At 44.7% G+C, this 17,207-nt stretch overlaps 1 protein-coding gene and 1 long non-coding RNA gene across 2 annotated transcripts; one reads left to right on the forward strand and one right to left on the reverse strand.

The window, feature by feature from the left end:
• Positions 1–2,213: 2,213 nt before the first annotated feature.
• Positions 2,214–5,448, reverse strand: LOC139838023 (uncharacterized). Its single transcript, XM_071827375.1, has 4 exons — positions 5,440–5,448; positions 4,544–5,064; positions 2,993–3,159; positions 2,214–2,903 (listed from the first exon to the last, which is right to left on the reverse strand). Exons 1-4 carry the CDS (start codon positions 5,446–5,448, stop codon positions 2,866–2,868), a joined length of 735 nt encoding a protein of 244 aa, XP_071683476.1. The 3' UTR covers positions 2,214–2,865.
• Positions 5,449–6,337: 889 nt separating this feature from the next.
• On the forward strand, positions 6,338–7,556 carry LOC139837592 (uncharacterized). Its single transcript, XR_011754137.1, has 3 exons — positions 6,338–6,452; positions 6,548–6,714; positions 6,804–7,556. It is a non-coding gene; the product is annotated as an uncharacterized lncRNA (long non-coding RNA).
• Positions 7,557–17,207: the final 9,651 nt, after the last annotated feature.

The raw sequence follows: 17,207 nt of genomic DNA on the forward strand, positions 1-17,207 counted from the left end.
GAGAATAAATCGAATTACTGTCCGCCCATTTTATGTGACGGGCGCAGAATGATTTCCCCGCGATTTCCATTCGGAGTATTTAAACAATGGAAATGATATACGGTTGGAAAGCTATCAAAATTGCGCATCTTTTTTGTATCTACCATTTTTGCCAAATCCGAACGGTTTAAAACTAATTTTAGAAGTTTTGAAATCATGTTTCCGGTATATTTTGTGGGATAACGGTTTGAATTTGATGGCTTAGATCCATTTATTTGTTGTAAATGTTGTAGGTAATGAAATTATACATATACTCTAGCATATAAAGCTTTTGGAGACAATGATTGAAGTGGTTGGTGATCAAATCGATGAGATTTGAACAACAGATTTCCGCCCCGTAAAAACAGAGCATTGAACTTCCCTCGAACCGAACTTGCACTTCTAGGGAAATGCGGTTGTACTTCTCGGCGCTGTTTCACGAAAATGTTCAGTAAAATGACTATAAGTTTCTCATACAGTGTTTGTTTGAGGTCCATGGCCACACAAAATGCTCAGCACAACCATGCGCATCTGAACTTCCCACGACATGTCCTTGTACTGCTTGGCCTTCGTGGTTGTACTTCCTGGAAATGTTTTGATACTAGTGTGTTTTACAAAAACTAGCATGTGTGCTTCAAAATGATAATGTTAGATTGTCCCTATATTCTATTTTAAGAGATTCTGCACTTCCCAGATCTTAATATTTGAACTTCACAATGTTGCTGTGTGAACTTATGTGGGAGTATTTTCTTCATGTAATTACCGCTTGTACTTACTGTTGTCTCCGCCTGTACTTCTCAGAATCACTGCTCGTACTTCCTTGCAGATGACGGGATTATTTTGTTTTTTCTACATTTGGACTTTGTCGGGTTTCCTATACTTCCTATATTAAGTGGGTGTATTGCTTGTGTTGAATGGTTGTACTTCTCATTGTCAAGTATATGAACTTCTTTACGGGTGATGGGATTATTATTGTTTTTTCCTATGTGAACTTAGGTGGGAGTATTTTTCTTTGAACACTTTTAATTCATGTAATTACCGCTTGTACTTTCTGGTGTCTCCGCCTATACTTCTCAGAAGAACTGCTCGTACTTCTTTGCAGATAACGGGATTATTTTGTTTTTTCCTACATTTGGACTTTGTCGGGTTTCTTGTACTTCCTATATTAAGTGGGTGTATTGCTCGTGTCGAATGGTTGTACTTCTCATTTACAAGTATATGAACTTCCTTACGGGTGATGGGATTATTATTGTTTTTTTGCTATGTGAACTTATGTGAGGGTATTTTCTTTGAACACTTTTAATTCATGTAATTACCGCTTGTACTTCCTGTTGTCTGCGCCTGCACTTCTCGGAATTACTGCTCGTACTTCCTCGCAGATGATGGGATTATTTAGTTTTTTCTACATTTGAATTTTGTCGGTTTTTTTGTTCTTCCTATATTAAGTGGTTGTACTACTCGTGTCGAATGGTTGTACTTCTCGTTACCGCTTGTACATCAATCATGGGATTATTTTGGACACTTTGTACATCCCTAGTTACCGCTTGTACTTCGTGTAGTAGGCGCTTGTACTTCTTGGAAGCACTTCTTGTACTTCTCTGTGGATTACGCGATTATTTTTTTCTGCATTTGTTTTTAGTCAGTTTTCTCGTATTTCCTATCTTAACTGGGTGCACTGCTCGCACCGAATGGTTGTACTTCTCAGCCTCAAGTATTTGAACTTCCCCGCGGATGACGGGATTCTTTTGTTTTTTGTACATTTTGGTTTTCTTGTACTTCTCATATTAAATGGGTGTCTTGGTCGTGCCGAATGGGTGTACCTCTCAGCGTCAAGTATTCTTCGACTTGTAATATGTGTCATTCATGTTGATTTTTTTATCTTCACTTTACGTGCCTATGTACTTACGGAGAGCGAAGTGGTGTACTTTCCGATATTGCCTTGTGTACTTCTTTGGGAATGTTTTTGTAATTACTTTCTGGTACATCCGAACAGGGTGTGTACTTCCCAGCTAGCAGGTTTGATCTTCCGGATATTTACTAAGTGTGTTTCTCGGCGGAACTTTTTAAAGGATGTTTCAAACCAAATGGCTAAATTTTTGTGATTTTATTTATGCTGTACTTCCCAAAACATTCATGGGGCAGTGCTCCAAGAAAAACAAGTGGGAAGAGAGTGCTCTTGAAGCTTCAAGGTGCGGTGGTGCTTGAGATATTTCACTACGGCCAAAAGCAACAAACTTCAACTCTGACATGTGCTGAAATAAACTCACGTCTACATGGCCATATTATAACACGGCCATACTACATGCAACCGCTTACACACCAATCAAACTTGGTAAAAGATGGATTTTTCACTAGGTGTCAGCGGCCAAAAAGGATCAGAAGAACAAGCAGGTAATAATATCTGAGGTGCTAACTGACGATTAACTGTTGTTTGACGAGCAAATCAGAGTCACACAAGCCAAGCACGGGCCAGATGCTGCATACTGTTTTGGATGCCGTCGTCGTCGAAATGTCATAGGTGTCTCAGCACCTCGTCCTCGCCTTTGTCTACAGCCCGATACCCGGCATTTGAAGAACAATCGACCTCTTTGAGATGCAAGCTCGTCGTTGCTGGCGACCATGTTCTCCACTACATGCTCCTCCTCAACGACATGGTCAGAAGCAACCTGTGTTTTTTGTGTTGGAATCAATACACAAGTATGAACTTGAACAGAAGCTGTTACTTTCATACTGGAACCCTGGGATAACCGAACTCGTTCTTTTCTGACCTTCCCAGAAACCCATGCTTGTACTTTCAGGTGTTCCCGGTTGTACTTTTGGACAATTCATCTCATCATTTTTTTCACACTAACTAACAGGGGGCGTGTACTCATGCTCCAAAACATCTGAAAGAGTAAGAGAGTTTACTATTAGTCACAAGAGAAAATACGAGCCAAAGAAATGACTTGGCATTAAAGGGGGAGAATTTACATACCGGCTGCCTTAAACCAGTCGTGCTGACATATCAACGTCTTGACTTCATAGTTTGTACTAGCCATACCTTGTTCTTCCCGCTCTTGATGTTCTTGGACTTGCGGGTTCATTGCGGATGATTGCCTGATTAGGTTTCTCTCCTTGGAGCTCTTCCTCTCCCGCTTGCATCTGGTACTCATGTTAAACAAAGAGAAAATTAAATTCTGTTGAGTCCGATAGAAGTATTTATTGGAACATAACCACTTCAAGTCCTGAATACATACTATATTTAAAAAACATAAATAATGTTGCAAGGAACATATCCACAGCGGTCACCAAGCAGTCCGCCTTCAGCGTGTTTTTCTCGCTTCAGCAGCAGAAAATAGGTGTATAACTGATCCACTTTAAATCAGCAGGGATTGATATGTAGAACTGGCGCTGAACACTAGTTCAGAGAACTCAGACTACTTGTTGATTCAGTTAGCTAAAATTCTCTGGATAGTACGGCTGCTCATTATTAATTGCTAGTATGAAAAAACTGCACGATGGATTCAATTCTAAACCACCATTGAAGTACAGAACATAACTGCATGATAGGCTGGGAGGACTTCCAGAAGTTCTGCCTTTCCAAGTTGGTAGGAGCATCTGAATTTAGTTAGTCGATCATCTTCCTACTCAAGCTAGTGTGATTCCTCCTTTAACACTAAAAGCTTTCAGCAGTAGTACTGAGTCAACCACAACATGAACGCCCGATCATTGGAGTGCACTTCCTGGCAAGTCAATTATGGGAAACAAACTGTCATGTGTGCCGCTGCTAGCTCTGGTTTCAGCTGAGCATTTTGGTTGACGTTGTTACTTTTCCTGGCGCCATCGTGAAGGGACAGCAGATGCACCACACCCAACCGTTTAGACACCTCGCAAAGTTCAGGCATGGCGCTGAAAAAGTTCAGACATCGGGACCAGGGCAGTTCGAGCGGAGCCATGGGATGGCAGTGGCAGCCGGCTGGAGGCGCTTTACGAGGCTGATCCCCAGAAGACGACAACAGCCATGCGAGTGGTGTACGAAGTTCCTCTGTATCGGGCGTCGGAGAATGCACTAGAGCAGAGTAGAGCACTACAGTTTAGTTCATCTCAACACCATGTTCACATCAGTAGCAGTAGTAGAGTAGCATCAACTAGCGGGCTGACAGCACGCTGCAGGCAGGCTGTTTTTGAGGGGCGGCATGGCAGCCATCAGCAGCACTCGTGGCCGGATGAATCGGAGCGGTCAGTTGAGTACACGAGAACAGGCAATTCGATACACCGGAGCAGGCAGTTCAAGACACTATCCAAAACAAGTTGCAGAGAAGAAAGCACGAGCGATTGGTCGATTTGGGGGAACCATGGCATGGAAGTTCAGCTCTGGCATGCGAGCACCTAACAGGGACGAAAATGGGTGCCACGAACTGGTACCACGCGCCATGAACTGGCATGAATTTTCACCGCACGAGGCAGTGAACTGCCCGCCCTCCACATCTTGTACTTACGTCTAGTAATGACATTTGGTGAAGAAGCCTGCTGCAGAATTACTTACATTTGGTGAACTGCGCGCCATGAACTGGCTGAGAGAATTATCAACTGCAAATCCTCCCGGCAGCGGCAGCGGACCTCAGGGATTCCACATCGGCCCATGAGCCGGGCGACTGCGCCCTTTCCGGTGGCGGGGAAGGAGGGAACCGGCGGCGGCGCGCTGGATGGCGGAGCGGGAGTAGGGAACAGGTCCAGCCAGCGCCCTGGATGGTGGCTGAGGAAGTAATCGGGGCTCCGGCGAGCGGCGCGTGGTGGAGGAGTCCGCCAGCGCGCGGGGAGTTGGTCGGCGGCGGCGGGAGTTGGCCAGCGGCGCAGGGTGGAGGTGGCCGGCGGCGCCGGGTGGAGGTGGCCGGCAGCGCGCGAGAGTTGGCCGGCGGCGCGTGGTGGAGGTGGCCAGCGGCGCGGGGTGGATGGGTGCAGGGGGATCACGGCTGATGGGGGCGGGTCGGGAAGAAGCCTAATTGCTAGTTTTTTTCTCCAATCGGTTGGTTGTTCTCGGCCATTTCCCAGATCGGGCCGGTGGTGCTCAGAATATTATTTTGAGCACTGGTTGTAAAATAGTGCAACCCTATATATATAGTGGGCTACCATGGTGGCTAGCTATGCACACCCCAGCAGACGTCCGATCTACTGCATATGACACCAGATATACAATTGAGAGCACAATCTACAAATTGATCAAGCTAACACCGTCTCTCACACAGCTAGCCAGGAGCACATTTTTCAAATTTTGAATCCGCGGCAACACATGTAATACACTTTGTAATAGACACTCTTCAGTTCCAAGGAAAGTGTATTTTTATAAGTCCAAACGTTTATCCAAACCATTCTACCAACCCAAATACTAGTCCATATGGCATGCAGTTATTTCAACGTGAGGTCTCCACCGTTTGTATCTACCAGCTCCATTTAGCTACCACTGGTGCTAGTCCAATGCATGGTCACAAGAGGAAGACGAATTAGGATGCAGAAGGATCGACGACCGTGGCGATATACCCATCTGGGTGTGTTGTCGAGGGAGACATGTTCGGCAAGCTCCCAGATGATATGATCATCACGTACTCCCACCCCTCTCATTTTTGTTAATGCTTGCGATCAAAATACATTTTAGGAGGAGAGCTCAAATCTTTCAATGTGGCGGCAGGTGCAGGAGAAGGACTGGACGCCGCAGTGAAGGACGGCGTGAGCGTGATCTCCTTCTCCATCGACGTGTTCCACGACGTGCAGTTCAACTACGACTTCATCGACATCGCCACGCACAAGGCCATGTAGTGCAGCTTCTTTGTCAGCGCCACGGCCGGCAATGCCGCGCCGACCATCAGCTCCGTGGGCAACAACACGCCGTCGATGCTTACTGTCGCGGCCGATACCATGGACCACGTGATCCGCACCACCGTCCAACCATTGCGCGTGTTGTCCATGATGGACATCGTGTCCGGCTGGACGCCGTGGTGAAAGACGGTGTCAACGTGATCTCCTTCTCCATCAACGCGTCCAATGACAAGCAGTTCAACTACGACTTCATCGACATCGCCACGTACAAGGCCATGGAGCGCGGCATCTTCGTCAGCGCCGCGGCCGGCAATGCCGCGCGGGCCATCGGCTCCGTGGGCAACGGCGCGTCGTGGATGCTCACGGTCGCGGTCGACACCACCGTCAAACAAGGCAACGGCCTAACGGGTAGGAGCTCGATGAGGAGTCACTGTTCCAGCCACGGAAGGGCACCGTCGGGCACCACCTCCCACTCGCGTTCCTGGCGCCGACGTCGACCCGGATGACCCCGGCTGATTTAAAGTGGATCAGTTATACACCTATTTTCTGCTGCTGAAGCGAGAAAAACACGCTGAAGGCGGACTGCTTGGTGACCGCTGTGGATATGTTCCTTGCAACATTATTTATGTTTTTTAAATATAGTATGTATTCAGGACTTGAAGTGGTTATGTTCCAATAAATACTTCTATCGGACTCAACAGAATTTAATTTTCTCTTTGTTTAACATGAGTACCAGATGCAAGCGGTAGAGGAAGAGCTCCAAGGAGAGAAACCCAATCAGGCAATCATCCGCAATGAACCCGCAAGTCCAAGAACATCAAGAGCGGGAAGAACAAGGTATGGCTAGTACAAACTATGAAGTCAAGACGTTGATATGTCAGCACGACTGGTTTAAGGCAGCCGGTATGTAAATTCTCCCCCTTTAATGTCAAGTCATTTCTTTGGCTCGTATTTTCTCTTGTGACTAATAGTAAACTCTCTTACTCTTTCAGATGTTTTGGAGCATGAGTACACGCCCCCTGTTAGTTAGTGTGAAAAAAATGATGAGATGAATTGTCCAAAAGTACAACCGGGAACACCTGAAAGTACAAGCATGGGTTTCTGGGAAGGTCAGAAAAGAACGAGTTCGGTTATCCCAGGGTTCCAGTATGAAAGTAACAGCTTCTGTTCAAGTTCATACTTGTGTATTGATTCCAACACAAAAAACACAGGTTGCTTCTGACCATGTCGTTGAGGAGGAGCATGTAGTGGAGAACATGGTCGCCAGCAACGACGAGCTTGCATCTCAAAGAGGTCGATTGTTCTTCAAATGCCGGGTATCGGGCTGTAGACAAAGGCGAGGACGAGGTGCTGAGACACCTATGACGTTTCGACGACGACGGCATCCAAAACAGTATGCAGCATCTGGCCCGTGCTTGGCTTGTGTGACTCTGATTTGCTCGTCAAACAACAGTTAATCGTCAGTTAGCACCTCAGATATTATTACCTGCTTGTTCTTCTGATCCTTTTTGGCCGCTGACACCTAGTGAAAAATCCATCTTTTACCAAGTTTGATTGGTGTGTAAGCGGTTGCATGTAGTATGGCTGTGTTATAATATGGCCATGTAGACGTGAGTTTATTTCAGCACATGTCAGAGTTGAAGTTTGTTGCTTTTGGCCGTAGTGAAATATCTCAAGCACCACCGCACCTTGAAGCTTCAAGAGCACTCTCTTCCCACTTGTTTTTCTTGGAGCACTGCCCCATGAATGTTTTGGGAAGTACAGCATAAATAAAATCACAAAAATTTAGCCATTTGGTTTGAAACATCCTTTAAAAAGTTCCGCCGAGAAACACACTTAGTAAATATCCGGAAGATCAAACCTGCTAGCTGGGAAGTACACACCCTGTTCGGATGTACCAGAAAGTAATTACAAAAACATTCCCAAAGAAGTACACAAGGCAATATCGGAAAGTACACCACTTCGCTCTCCGTAAGTACATAGGCACGTAAAGTGAAGATAAAAAAATCAACATGAATGACACATATTACAAGTCGAAGAATACTTGACGCTGAGAGGTACACCCATTCGGCACGACCAAGACACCCATTTAATATGAGAAGTACAAGAAAACCAAAATGTACAAAAAACAAAAGAATCCCGTCATCCGCGGGGAAGTTCAAATACTTGAGGCTGAGAATTACAACCATTCGGTGCAGCAAAGGCACCCAGCTTAAGATAGGAAATACGAGAAAACTGACTAAAAACAAATGCAGAAAAAAATAATCGCGTAATCCACAGAGAAGTACAAGAAGTGCTTCCAAGAAGTACAAGCGCCTACTACACGAAGTACAAGCGGTAACTAGGGATGTACAAAGTGTCCAAAATAATCCCATGATTGATGTACAAGCGGTAACGAGAAGTACAACCATTCGACACGAGTAGTACAACCACTTAATATAGGAAGAACAAAAAAACCGACAAAATTCAAATGTAGAAAAAACTAAATAATCCCATCATCTGCGAGGAAGTACGAGCAGTAATTCCGAGAAGTGCAGGCGCAGACAACAGGAAGTACAAGCGGTAATTACATGAATTAAAAGTGTTCAAAGAAAATACCCTCACATAAGTTCACATAGCAAAAAAACAATAATAATCCCATCACCCGTAAGGAAGTTCATATACTTGTGAATGAGAAGTACAACCATTCGACACGAGCAATACACCCACTTAATATAGGAAGTACAAGAAACCCGACAAAGTCCAAATGTAGGAAAAAACAAAATAATCCCGTTATCTGCAAAGAAGTACGAGCAGTTCTTCTGAGAAGTATAGGCGGAGACACCAGAAAGTACAAGCGGTAATTACATGAATTAAAAGTGTTCAAAGAAAAATACTCCCACCTAAGTTCACATAGGAAAAAACAATAATAATCCCATCACCCGTAAAGAAGTTCATATACTTGACAATGAGAAGTACAACCATTCAACACAAGCAATACACCCACTTAATATAGGAAGTATAAGAAACCCGACAAAGTCCAAATGTAGAAAAAACAAAATAATCCCGTCATCTGCAAGGAAGTACGAGCAGTGATTCTGAGAAGTACAGGCGGAGACAACAGTAAGTACAAGCGGTAATTACATGAAGAAAATACTCCCACATAAGTTCACACAGCAACATTGTGAAGTTCAAATATTAAGATCTGGGAAGTGCAGAATCTCTTAAAATAGAATATAGGGACAATCTAACATTATCATTTTGAAGCACACATGCTAGTTTTTGTAAAACACACTAGTATCAAAACATTTCCAGGAAGTACAACCACGAAGGCCAAGCAGTACAAGGACATGTCGTGGGAAGTTCAGATGCGCATGGTTGTGCTGAGCATTTTGTGTGGCCATGGACCTCAAACAAACACCGTATGAGAAACTTATAGTCATTTTACTGAACATTTTCGTGAAACAGCGTCGAGAAGTACAACCGCATTTCCCTAGAAGTGCAAGTTCGGTTCGAGGGAAGTTCAATGCTCTGTTTTTACGGGGCGGAAATCTGTTGTTCAAATCTCATCGATTTGATCACCAACCACTTCAATCATTGTCTCCAAAAGCTTTATATGCTAGAGTATATGTATAATTTCATTACCTACAACATTTACAATAAATAAATGGATCTAAGCCATCAAATTCAAACCGTTATCCCACAAAATATACCGGAAACATGATTTCAAAACTTCTAAAATTAGTTTTAAACCGTTCGGATTTGGCAAAAATGGTAGATACAAAAAAGATGCGCAATTTTGATAGCTTTCCAACCGTATATCATTTCCATTGTTTAAATACTCCGAATGGAAATCGCGGGGAAATCATTCTGCGCCCGTCACATAAAACGGGCAGACAGTAATTCGATTTATTCTCTTAAACTGTAAGGAATTAGAGAAAACAATTTGAATAAGAAAGTTGCGCCTAGTCCATAGCTTTCCAACGCCATATCATTTGCATCATTCCGACAAACGGTTGAAAAAATTCATCCAAATTACTGTCCGCTCGTTTTTGAGTACGTCCGAAATTCGGTATTTTCAAAATTGTTCAAAAACTGTGAAGGTTTTGAAAAAACTTAAAACATGAAAAAGTTGCGTAATTTCATTATCTTTCCAACGGTATATCACTTGCACAGTTTCGATAAGCGATTCGAAAATCGAACTAAAAGTTCGTTTCTAGCCAAATAGAAGCGTTTTCGTATTTTCAAAATTAAATTTAAACTATGCAAAATCTGTGAAAAGTGTGAACATGAAAAGTTGCGGTTTTTCATTATCTATCCAACGGTATATCATTTGCATAGTTCCGACTAATGGTTGAGAAACTCGAGGTATAATCAGTACCTATGAAGAAAACGGGAAGTTCAGGTAAGTTCGACAGAAAGTTGAACTCTGTTATCCGGAAAGTACAACCTTGTGTCCAGGAAAGTACAAGTCGGTGCTCAGAATATTATTCTGCAACCGGTTGCAGAATAGTGCTGGTATATATATATATATATATATATATATATATATATATATATATATAGGAAGCTCAATTGGGGCACCATGGCGCCCGGGCACCATACATCATGACCGTACAATTACATCATAGGTACCAGATTGCATCATAGGTGTATAAAGGAGAGAAAAACACTTTCCAAATATCAACAGGAGAGAGAATGCACTTTCCAATTATCATAAACAAAGACAAATCACTTCCCAGTTTGATGTGCAGGTTTCCTTTTATGATTCATGGTGCCCAGGCACCATGGTGCACCAGTTAGTTTACCTATATATATATATATATATATATATATATATATATATATATACGATTTAGCACCTGCAGGCCTAACAAAGTTAGCTGCCTGTAGTTCCCTGTATAGTTCTTTCTTTTTGCTTTCTCAGTTTTTCGTAGCCTTGCTACAACCCTGTATGCTCCCGCCTTCTCAGCGGTTTTCTCTAATATATAATGATGCACGACTAGGCGTGTGATGCGCGTGGTTGACGTATTGTCTTTCCGTTCGACACGCGTCCGTTGGGAACCCCAAGAGGAAGGTGTGATGCGCACAGCGGCAAGTTTCCCTCAGTAAGAAACCAAGGTTTATCGAACCAAAGAGGAGTCAAGAAGCACGTTGAAGGTTGATGGCGGCGAGATGTAGTGCGGCGCAACACCAGGGATTCCGGCGCCAACGTGGAACCTGCACAACACAAACCAAGTACTTTGCCCCAACGAAACAGCGAGGTTGTCAATCTCACCGGCTTGCTGTAACAAAGGATTAGATGTATAGTGTGGATGATGATTGTTTGCAGAAAACAGTAGAACAAGTATTGCAATAGATTGTATTTCAGTATAGAGAATTGGACCGGGGTCCACAGTTCACTAGAGGTGTCTCTCCCATAAGATAAACAGCATGTTGGGTGAACAAATTACAGTTGGGCAATTGACAAATAGAGAGGGCATGACCATGCACATACATATTATGATGAGTATAGTGAGATTTAATTGGGCATTACGACAAAGTACATAGACCGCTATCCAGCATGCATCTATGCCTAAAAAGTCCACCTTCAAAGTTATCATCCGAACCCCTCCAGTATTAAGTTGCTAACAACGAGACAATTGCATTAAGTATTGCGCGTAATGTAATCAATAACAACATCCTCGGACATAGCATCAATGTTTTATCCCTAGTGGCAACAAGACATCCATAATCTTAGAGGTTTCTCTCACTCCCTGCATTCACGGAGACATGAACCCACTATCGAGCATAAATACTCCCTCTTGGAGTTACTAGCATCAACTTGGCCAGAGCATCTACTAATAACGGAGAGCATGCAAGATCATAAACAACACATAGATATAAATTGATAATCAACATAAGATGGTATTCTCTATTCATCGGATCCCAACAAACACAACATATAGAATTACAGATAGATGATCTTGATCATGTTCGGTAGCTCACAAGACCCGACAATTAAGCACAATGAGGAGAAGACAACCATCTAGCTACTGCTATGGACCCATAGTCCAGGGGTAGACTACTCACACATCACTCCGGAGGCGACCATGGCGGCGTAGAGTCCTCCGGGAGATGAATCCCCTCTCCGGCAGGGTGCCGGAGGCGATCTCCTGAATCCCCCGAGATGGGATTGGCGGCGGGGGCGTCTCTGGAAGGTTTTCCGTATCATGGCTCTCGGTACTGGGGGTTTCGCGACGAAGGCTATTTGTAGGCGGAAGGGTAGGTCAGGGGGCGTCGCGAGGGGCCCAGGAGACAGGTCGGCGCGGCCAAGCGTGGGGCCGCGCCGCCCTACCCCCTGGCCACCTCATGGCCCCACTTCGTTGACTCTCTGGTCTTCTGGAAGCTTCGTGGCAAAATAGGCCCCTGGGCGTTGATTTCGTCCAATTCCGAGAATATTTCCTTACTAGGATTTCTGAAACCAAAAACAGCAGAAAACAAAGAATCGGCACTTCGGCATCTTGTTAATAGGTTAGTTCCAGAAAATGCACGAATATGACATAAAGTGTGCATAAAACATGTAGATATCATCAATAATGTGGCATGGAACATAAGAAATTATCGATACGTCGGAGACGTATCAGCGTGTGTTCGAGAAAAAAAATCTTTTGTAATATATGAACCTATATTGATGTTTTAGATGTTGGTAGTATAATTTTTTTATAAACTTGAACAGACTTAAATCAGTTTAACTTAGCACAACCATATAGCGTACCTTTTTTAGAATGAGAAAATGAGGTAAACAAATACCATGTGTACCCTTTACTAGTAATAGTAGAGAAGAGATTATGAACCTTCAACTCTAAAATGCATATTCTTCTACTGAATGGATAGTTGCATCTGATACCTATTTTGCAAATGTTACCATACTTGGGGTTGGCTACAAAGAGCATTTTTTTCTTGTCAAGCTTCATGCACTACCAACACAACCAAAAGTCCGAATTGATCGAAAGGGTGGCAATCCACTTATACAATTCAACACCCCCCCTCACGTGTGATGGGATACAAGTCAACACGTGGAAAGACTCGGAGTTATAGCTCAAGAGGCATATACGTGGACTCCGAGGGGGCAACAACAATTTTAGGATAAATTTCGAAAGCCAGGACTCGAACTCGAGATCCTGGCTCTGGCACCATGTCAAGCTTCATGGACTAGCCAACGCAACCAAAAGTCTGAACTGATGGAAAGGTCTAGGCAATCCACTTATACAGTTCAATATTTCTTACCCTTCGGGTCATCATAGGGAAGCTCTTTAATAGATCACTTAAGACAAAGGGAATTAACTACAACACATGACTTAAACTTAAGATGATATATTTGTCAAAATTTGATGTATCTATATGCTTTCACTATCTAGATACATCTGAATTTGGACAAATCTCATACACTTTCGGTGGGACAGAGGTAGTATATAACTATGTATACACTAACTAGTGTCTAGTTTTGGCGAAGTTAAGACTAGTTTCGTGGGATATAACTGATATATTGGACATTCGATTCGAACACATGAATGACCAATGTCCTTAGCTTACATAGTAGTATTTATACTGTGAGCATGAACGATGAACAATGCTGTTGTTTGAATATTGTTGCCAATAACACCCTATTCGTCTCCATTTCTAATAATGCAGAAAACCTGATGCTCTCGTTTGTAATCCCGCCACCGGTGGTGGATGATAAGCAGTACGCGTGGTTCCTCGCTCCATCTGATGATGGCAAGCGATTGATGATCATCCTTAAAGTAAACAACATTGGGATTGCCAATGCTGAAGTACATCCTGACATTCCCTATGATGCTAATGGGCTTCAGCTACGACAGTATCCTCCTGTTGCCACCTACGTCTTTGAGCAGGATCCAATATCTACTGCACGTGCATGGGACTTTCTTTGGAGGCAGGTTAACAGCCTCGGCGACCACTCTCTGTTCCTCCGACTGAATTACCCGATCATTGCCAACCTGAAGAAGCGTGGATCCAAAGCTCCTGATGGCACATTGGTTCCATTCATGGGGAAAAACTGCGTCTACACAACATACCGGAAGTTTCTTCATAATCAATACCCTAAAATTTTGCGCCTGCAACCTCCAGCCAGATGAAGGTGAGACTGTGGGAGTTATCAGCCTTCCCAGAGATAGTTGGGGTAGTGTCCGACAAGCGGCTATGTGGTTTTAGCATGCTTTAGACATTGCCCGTTCGGTGTTAACTTTAAAAAAATACCGACACACTTTTTTTATTATGCTTGAAGTGTTGAGAAGTAGTACATTGTTTTTAGTATGTACTAGTTTGAATCAGTTTATTTGAACACTGCCCTGCTTTTGTATTTCATGTTGCCTTCATATTATAACCCATGCATGGCTGTTTTAGGATTGACTTTATTTCAGCACTATAATTACAATGTGTGTACGTCCTTTATAATATAGCCACCTCTTGTTGATCATACTCATGAGAGGACCATTCCTATTTTTTCACCGCTAAAGGGTAAAGTTCATCCCTGGGGGCAACGATTCTTGTTGCATGCCACTAAACATGCATCAACTACGAGCAAGGAAGTAGATGTGCGACCTAGGTGACTGTGCAGACCCCACATGTGAACCAAAGAAAAAAAACATGTCAATACGGAACTGCTGTACATACGACAACTCCTATATGATATGGGTACGATTGAGCATCTGGAGGTGTGGTGCCACCTGCTTCCTCACACGAAGGGTTGGATCTTGTGTTTCGTACACGGATCAGACTGAAATTGTCGTGTGCATAGCAAGGTTAATGCCAATAAGGCTGAGTTTGGCATCTAAGTCTAGGCAACAAATGCTTTTGGGTTTCAATGGCCATCTACATCGTAATTGCTATAGGCCTACTTGCTCCGGCTGTCGAAGCCCAATAACTACAAATGGGCCTTTCTGCTCATGCAATTTCGGCCCTTTTCTAATGAACAACATGAGGTAGTCTCAGTGTTCTTGCAGCGTCGAGTGCAGCCGTTGATGTCCAGGCCCCACCAGCTGTGGCTTTATACTGGTAAGGACGACAAGTCAAGGATCAGCTTTGCCGACCTGTCGGCTGACGAACTCCGAGATGAAGTCCGCCGCTTGACGTGCCTCAGTATGAAGGACAATATTGTCTTGACATCGGCTCATCCCCCTTATGATCTAGACCATCTTCCGACTGAGGTAATTCTTGCTTGCTGTTATTGTTTCTTTCTCCGTTGTGCTCTACAAACTTTCTTCTCTTGATAGGCCTCTGTCGTTGCTCAATGCTATCCTCATACGCCCGAAAGCGGTGTGGAACCATAGGATGACGATGATGACTCCGAGGAGACCGAGGACGTCCAACATGTCCTTGAGGACAGCGATGTCCAAGAGGACGAGGCTGCCGAGGATGATGCCTTCATCAGGTGCAGGCGACGTAAGCAGATAAACGAGGATTTTATTACAACGGCTGAATCAAGTCCTAGCGGACAAGATAATGATGCCGTTGGAACTGCTCCGCCTTCCCCTGCTAAGAAAGGTTCGACGGGCTTTTTCGCTGCCGAAGATGACCTGGATCTGTAAGCATCTATTTTTCCTTTGTAACCTATTCTTTGTTGTTCTGTTTGCTAACCGTCTACTCTTCTTAAGCAGCTCTGATGACGATGACGTTCCTCTCGCGAAGAGGGCTAAATTATCCTTTGAGAGAATGGCATCAGCTAAGGAGCCGAATCCCTCTCCCGCCATGTCGACGCCGCCCCCACGAATGACTGTAGAGAAGATTCCAATGTCGAAGGTTATTCCTTCTGGCGACACTCCCACCTCGTCGGCTGCTCGCGACCACGTAAGTGTTTTATTTGTCTTGAATTCTTTCTTGCTTTGCTGAGCTTTTTTCACCCAACCGAATCTTCTTGGTTTTCTTCGTTGCAGCCGATTTATGCCACCGTTGATGCTGTGGTAGACTTTGCCGAGCAGTTCACCCGACTGGAGTCTGAAAACGCTCAGCTTCGGAAGACCGTCAAAACTGTCGTCGTGGGAAACGAGCAGATGCCATGGGATGGCTTAAGTTGGGGCCAAATGGGCGCAAGAGGATCCGGGGAGGGTTTGTGATTAGATGGGATGAACTTCCGGATGCTTTCCTCAAGAACTCAGCCAAAGGCAGTGATACAAGAAGAAACACACAAGGAAGAACTCTGCTCTAGATCACTATCTTCATTGATCTCAACAGGATACAAGTTTCTGGCTACAAGGTCTTTCGTCTACAGGGTAAGCCTCTACTAGTTGATCGTCCGTCAGGTAATCGTGCCCGTATGGGCTATGCCCCCTCTCCTTATATAGAGGAGAGGGTGGCTTACAGGTATAGAGGAGAGGGTGGCTTACAGGGCAAGAAACCCTAATGGCATCTTTGACTGGACAAACTACTTTACAAAGCTACTTTAATCATATATGACGCCGGGGTCTTCTTTAATCAGGGAGGCTGACGTCCTCCGGCTTCTTTCAGCGTCATCCTCCTCTTTTGCGCCAGGGCTTCGTTTAAAGCTACTTTGCTTAGCTCATCCTTGTCCTCTAGCTCTGAAGAGAATCTTTGACCAGTCTTGCCGACATGCTCTTCTTACCGGTAGCCCGGTGTCTTCTTCATCCGGTTCCGGTATACCCCTCGTGGGGATACCGGCCTGGCTTTACTTAGCCAAACACTTATCTTTATGCTCCGGTATAAACATTAAACCGGTATCTTGATGGCTCAAACCATCCGGTTTGGCATGCCTTTGGCATACCGGGGGTCATCCCCCCAACATTAGTCCCCGAAGCTGGTATAGTCTGGTGGATTCTATCCAACAGACCATGCCAGGTTCTCATATCTCATGGTACCGGTTTAATCTTTCCAGTGGTTAGCTTGGATCCGGCATCTTTGCCCGGACTCACGTTTTCTCTTTTTGCAAGGTATTTTCCGGTATCTTATTCTCCGGTATCTTTGTCATTAATCCTCTCCTCGGCGAAGTCGAGAATTTCTCGGTACGGTGTGCATCGGTGACATGCGCATTGTATCGACGCGCCGATGTCGTGGTCACTTCCCTTCGGCTTCTGCGCCCGCATTAACTGCTGCACACCGGATCCTGGCTGTCGTTCCGGATCCGTGTGGCCTCCCTGTGGCTTTCTGTTTTCTGCGCGTGTATCCCCGCGCCACGTGGCGGCCCGCGGAGCGAACCGTCACGGCCCGGCGGTTTTCGGCCCACTTCTTCCTCTTCCTTTATAAGGAGAAACCGCCCCTTCTTCTTCCTTTCCTCGCATTCCCAATCTCCTCGCGCACAGAGCTCCTCGCCCTCTGCGTCTCCGTCGCTCCAGTTCGCCGCCCGAGCTTAGCCGTCCGGCGAACCTCCGCCGCTGCTCCGCCAGACCTCGCCGAGCTTTGCC

Source organism: Lolium perenne, chromosome 3 (genome assembly GCF_019359855.2).
Source record: "Lolium perenne isolate Kyuss_39 chromosome 3, Kyuss_2.0, whole genome shotgun sequence".
In the NCBI taxonomy this organism is placed as follows: domain Eukaryota; kingdom Viridiplantae; phylum Streptophyta; class Magnoliopsida; order Poales; family Poaceae; genus Lolium; species Lolium perenne.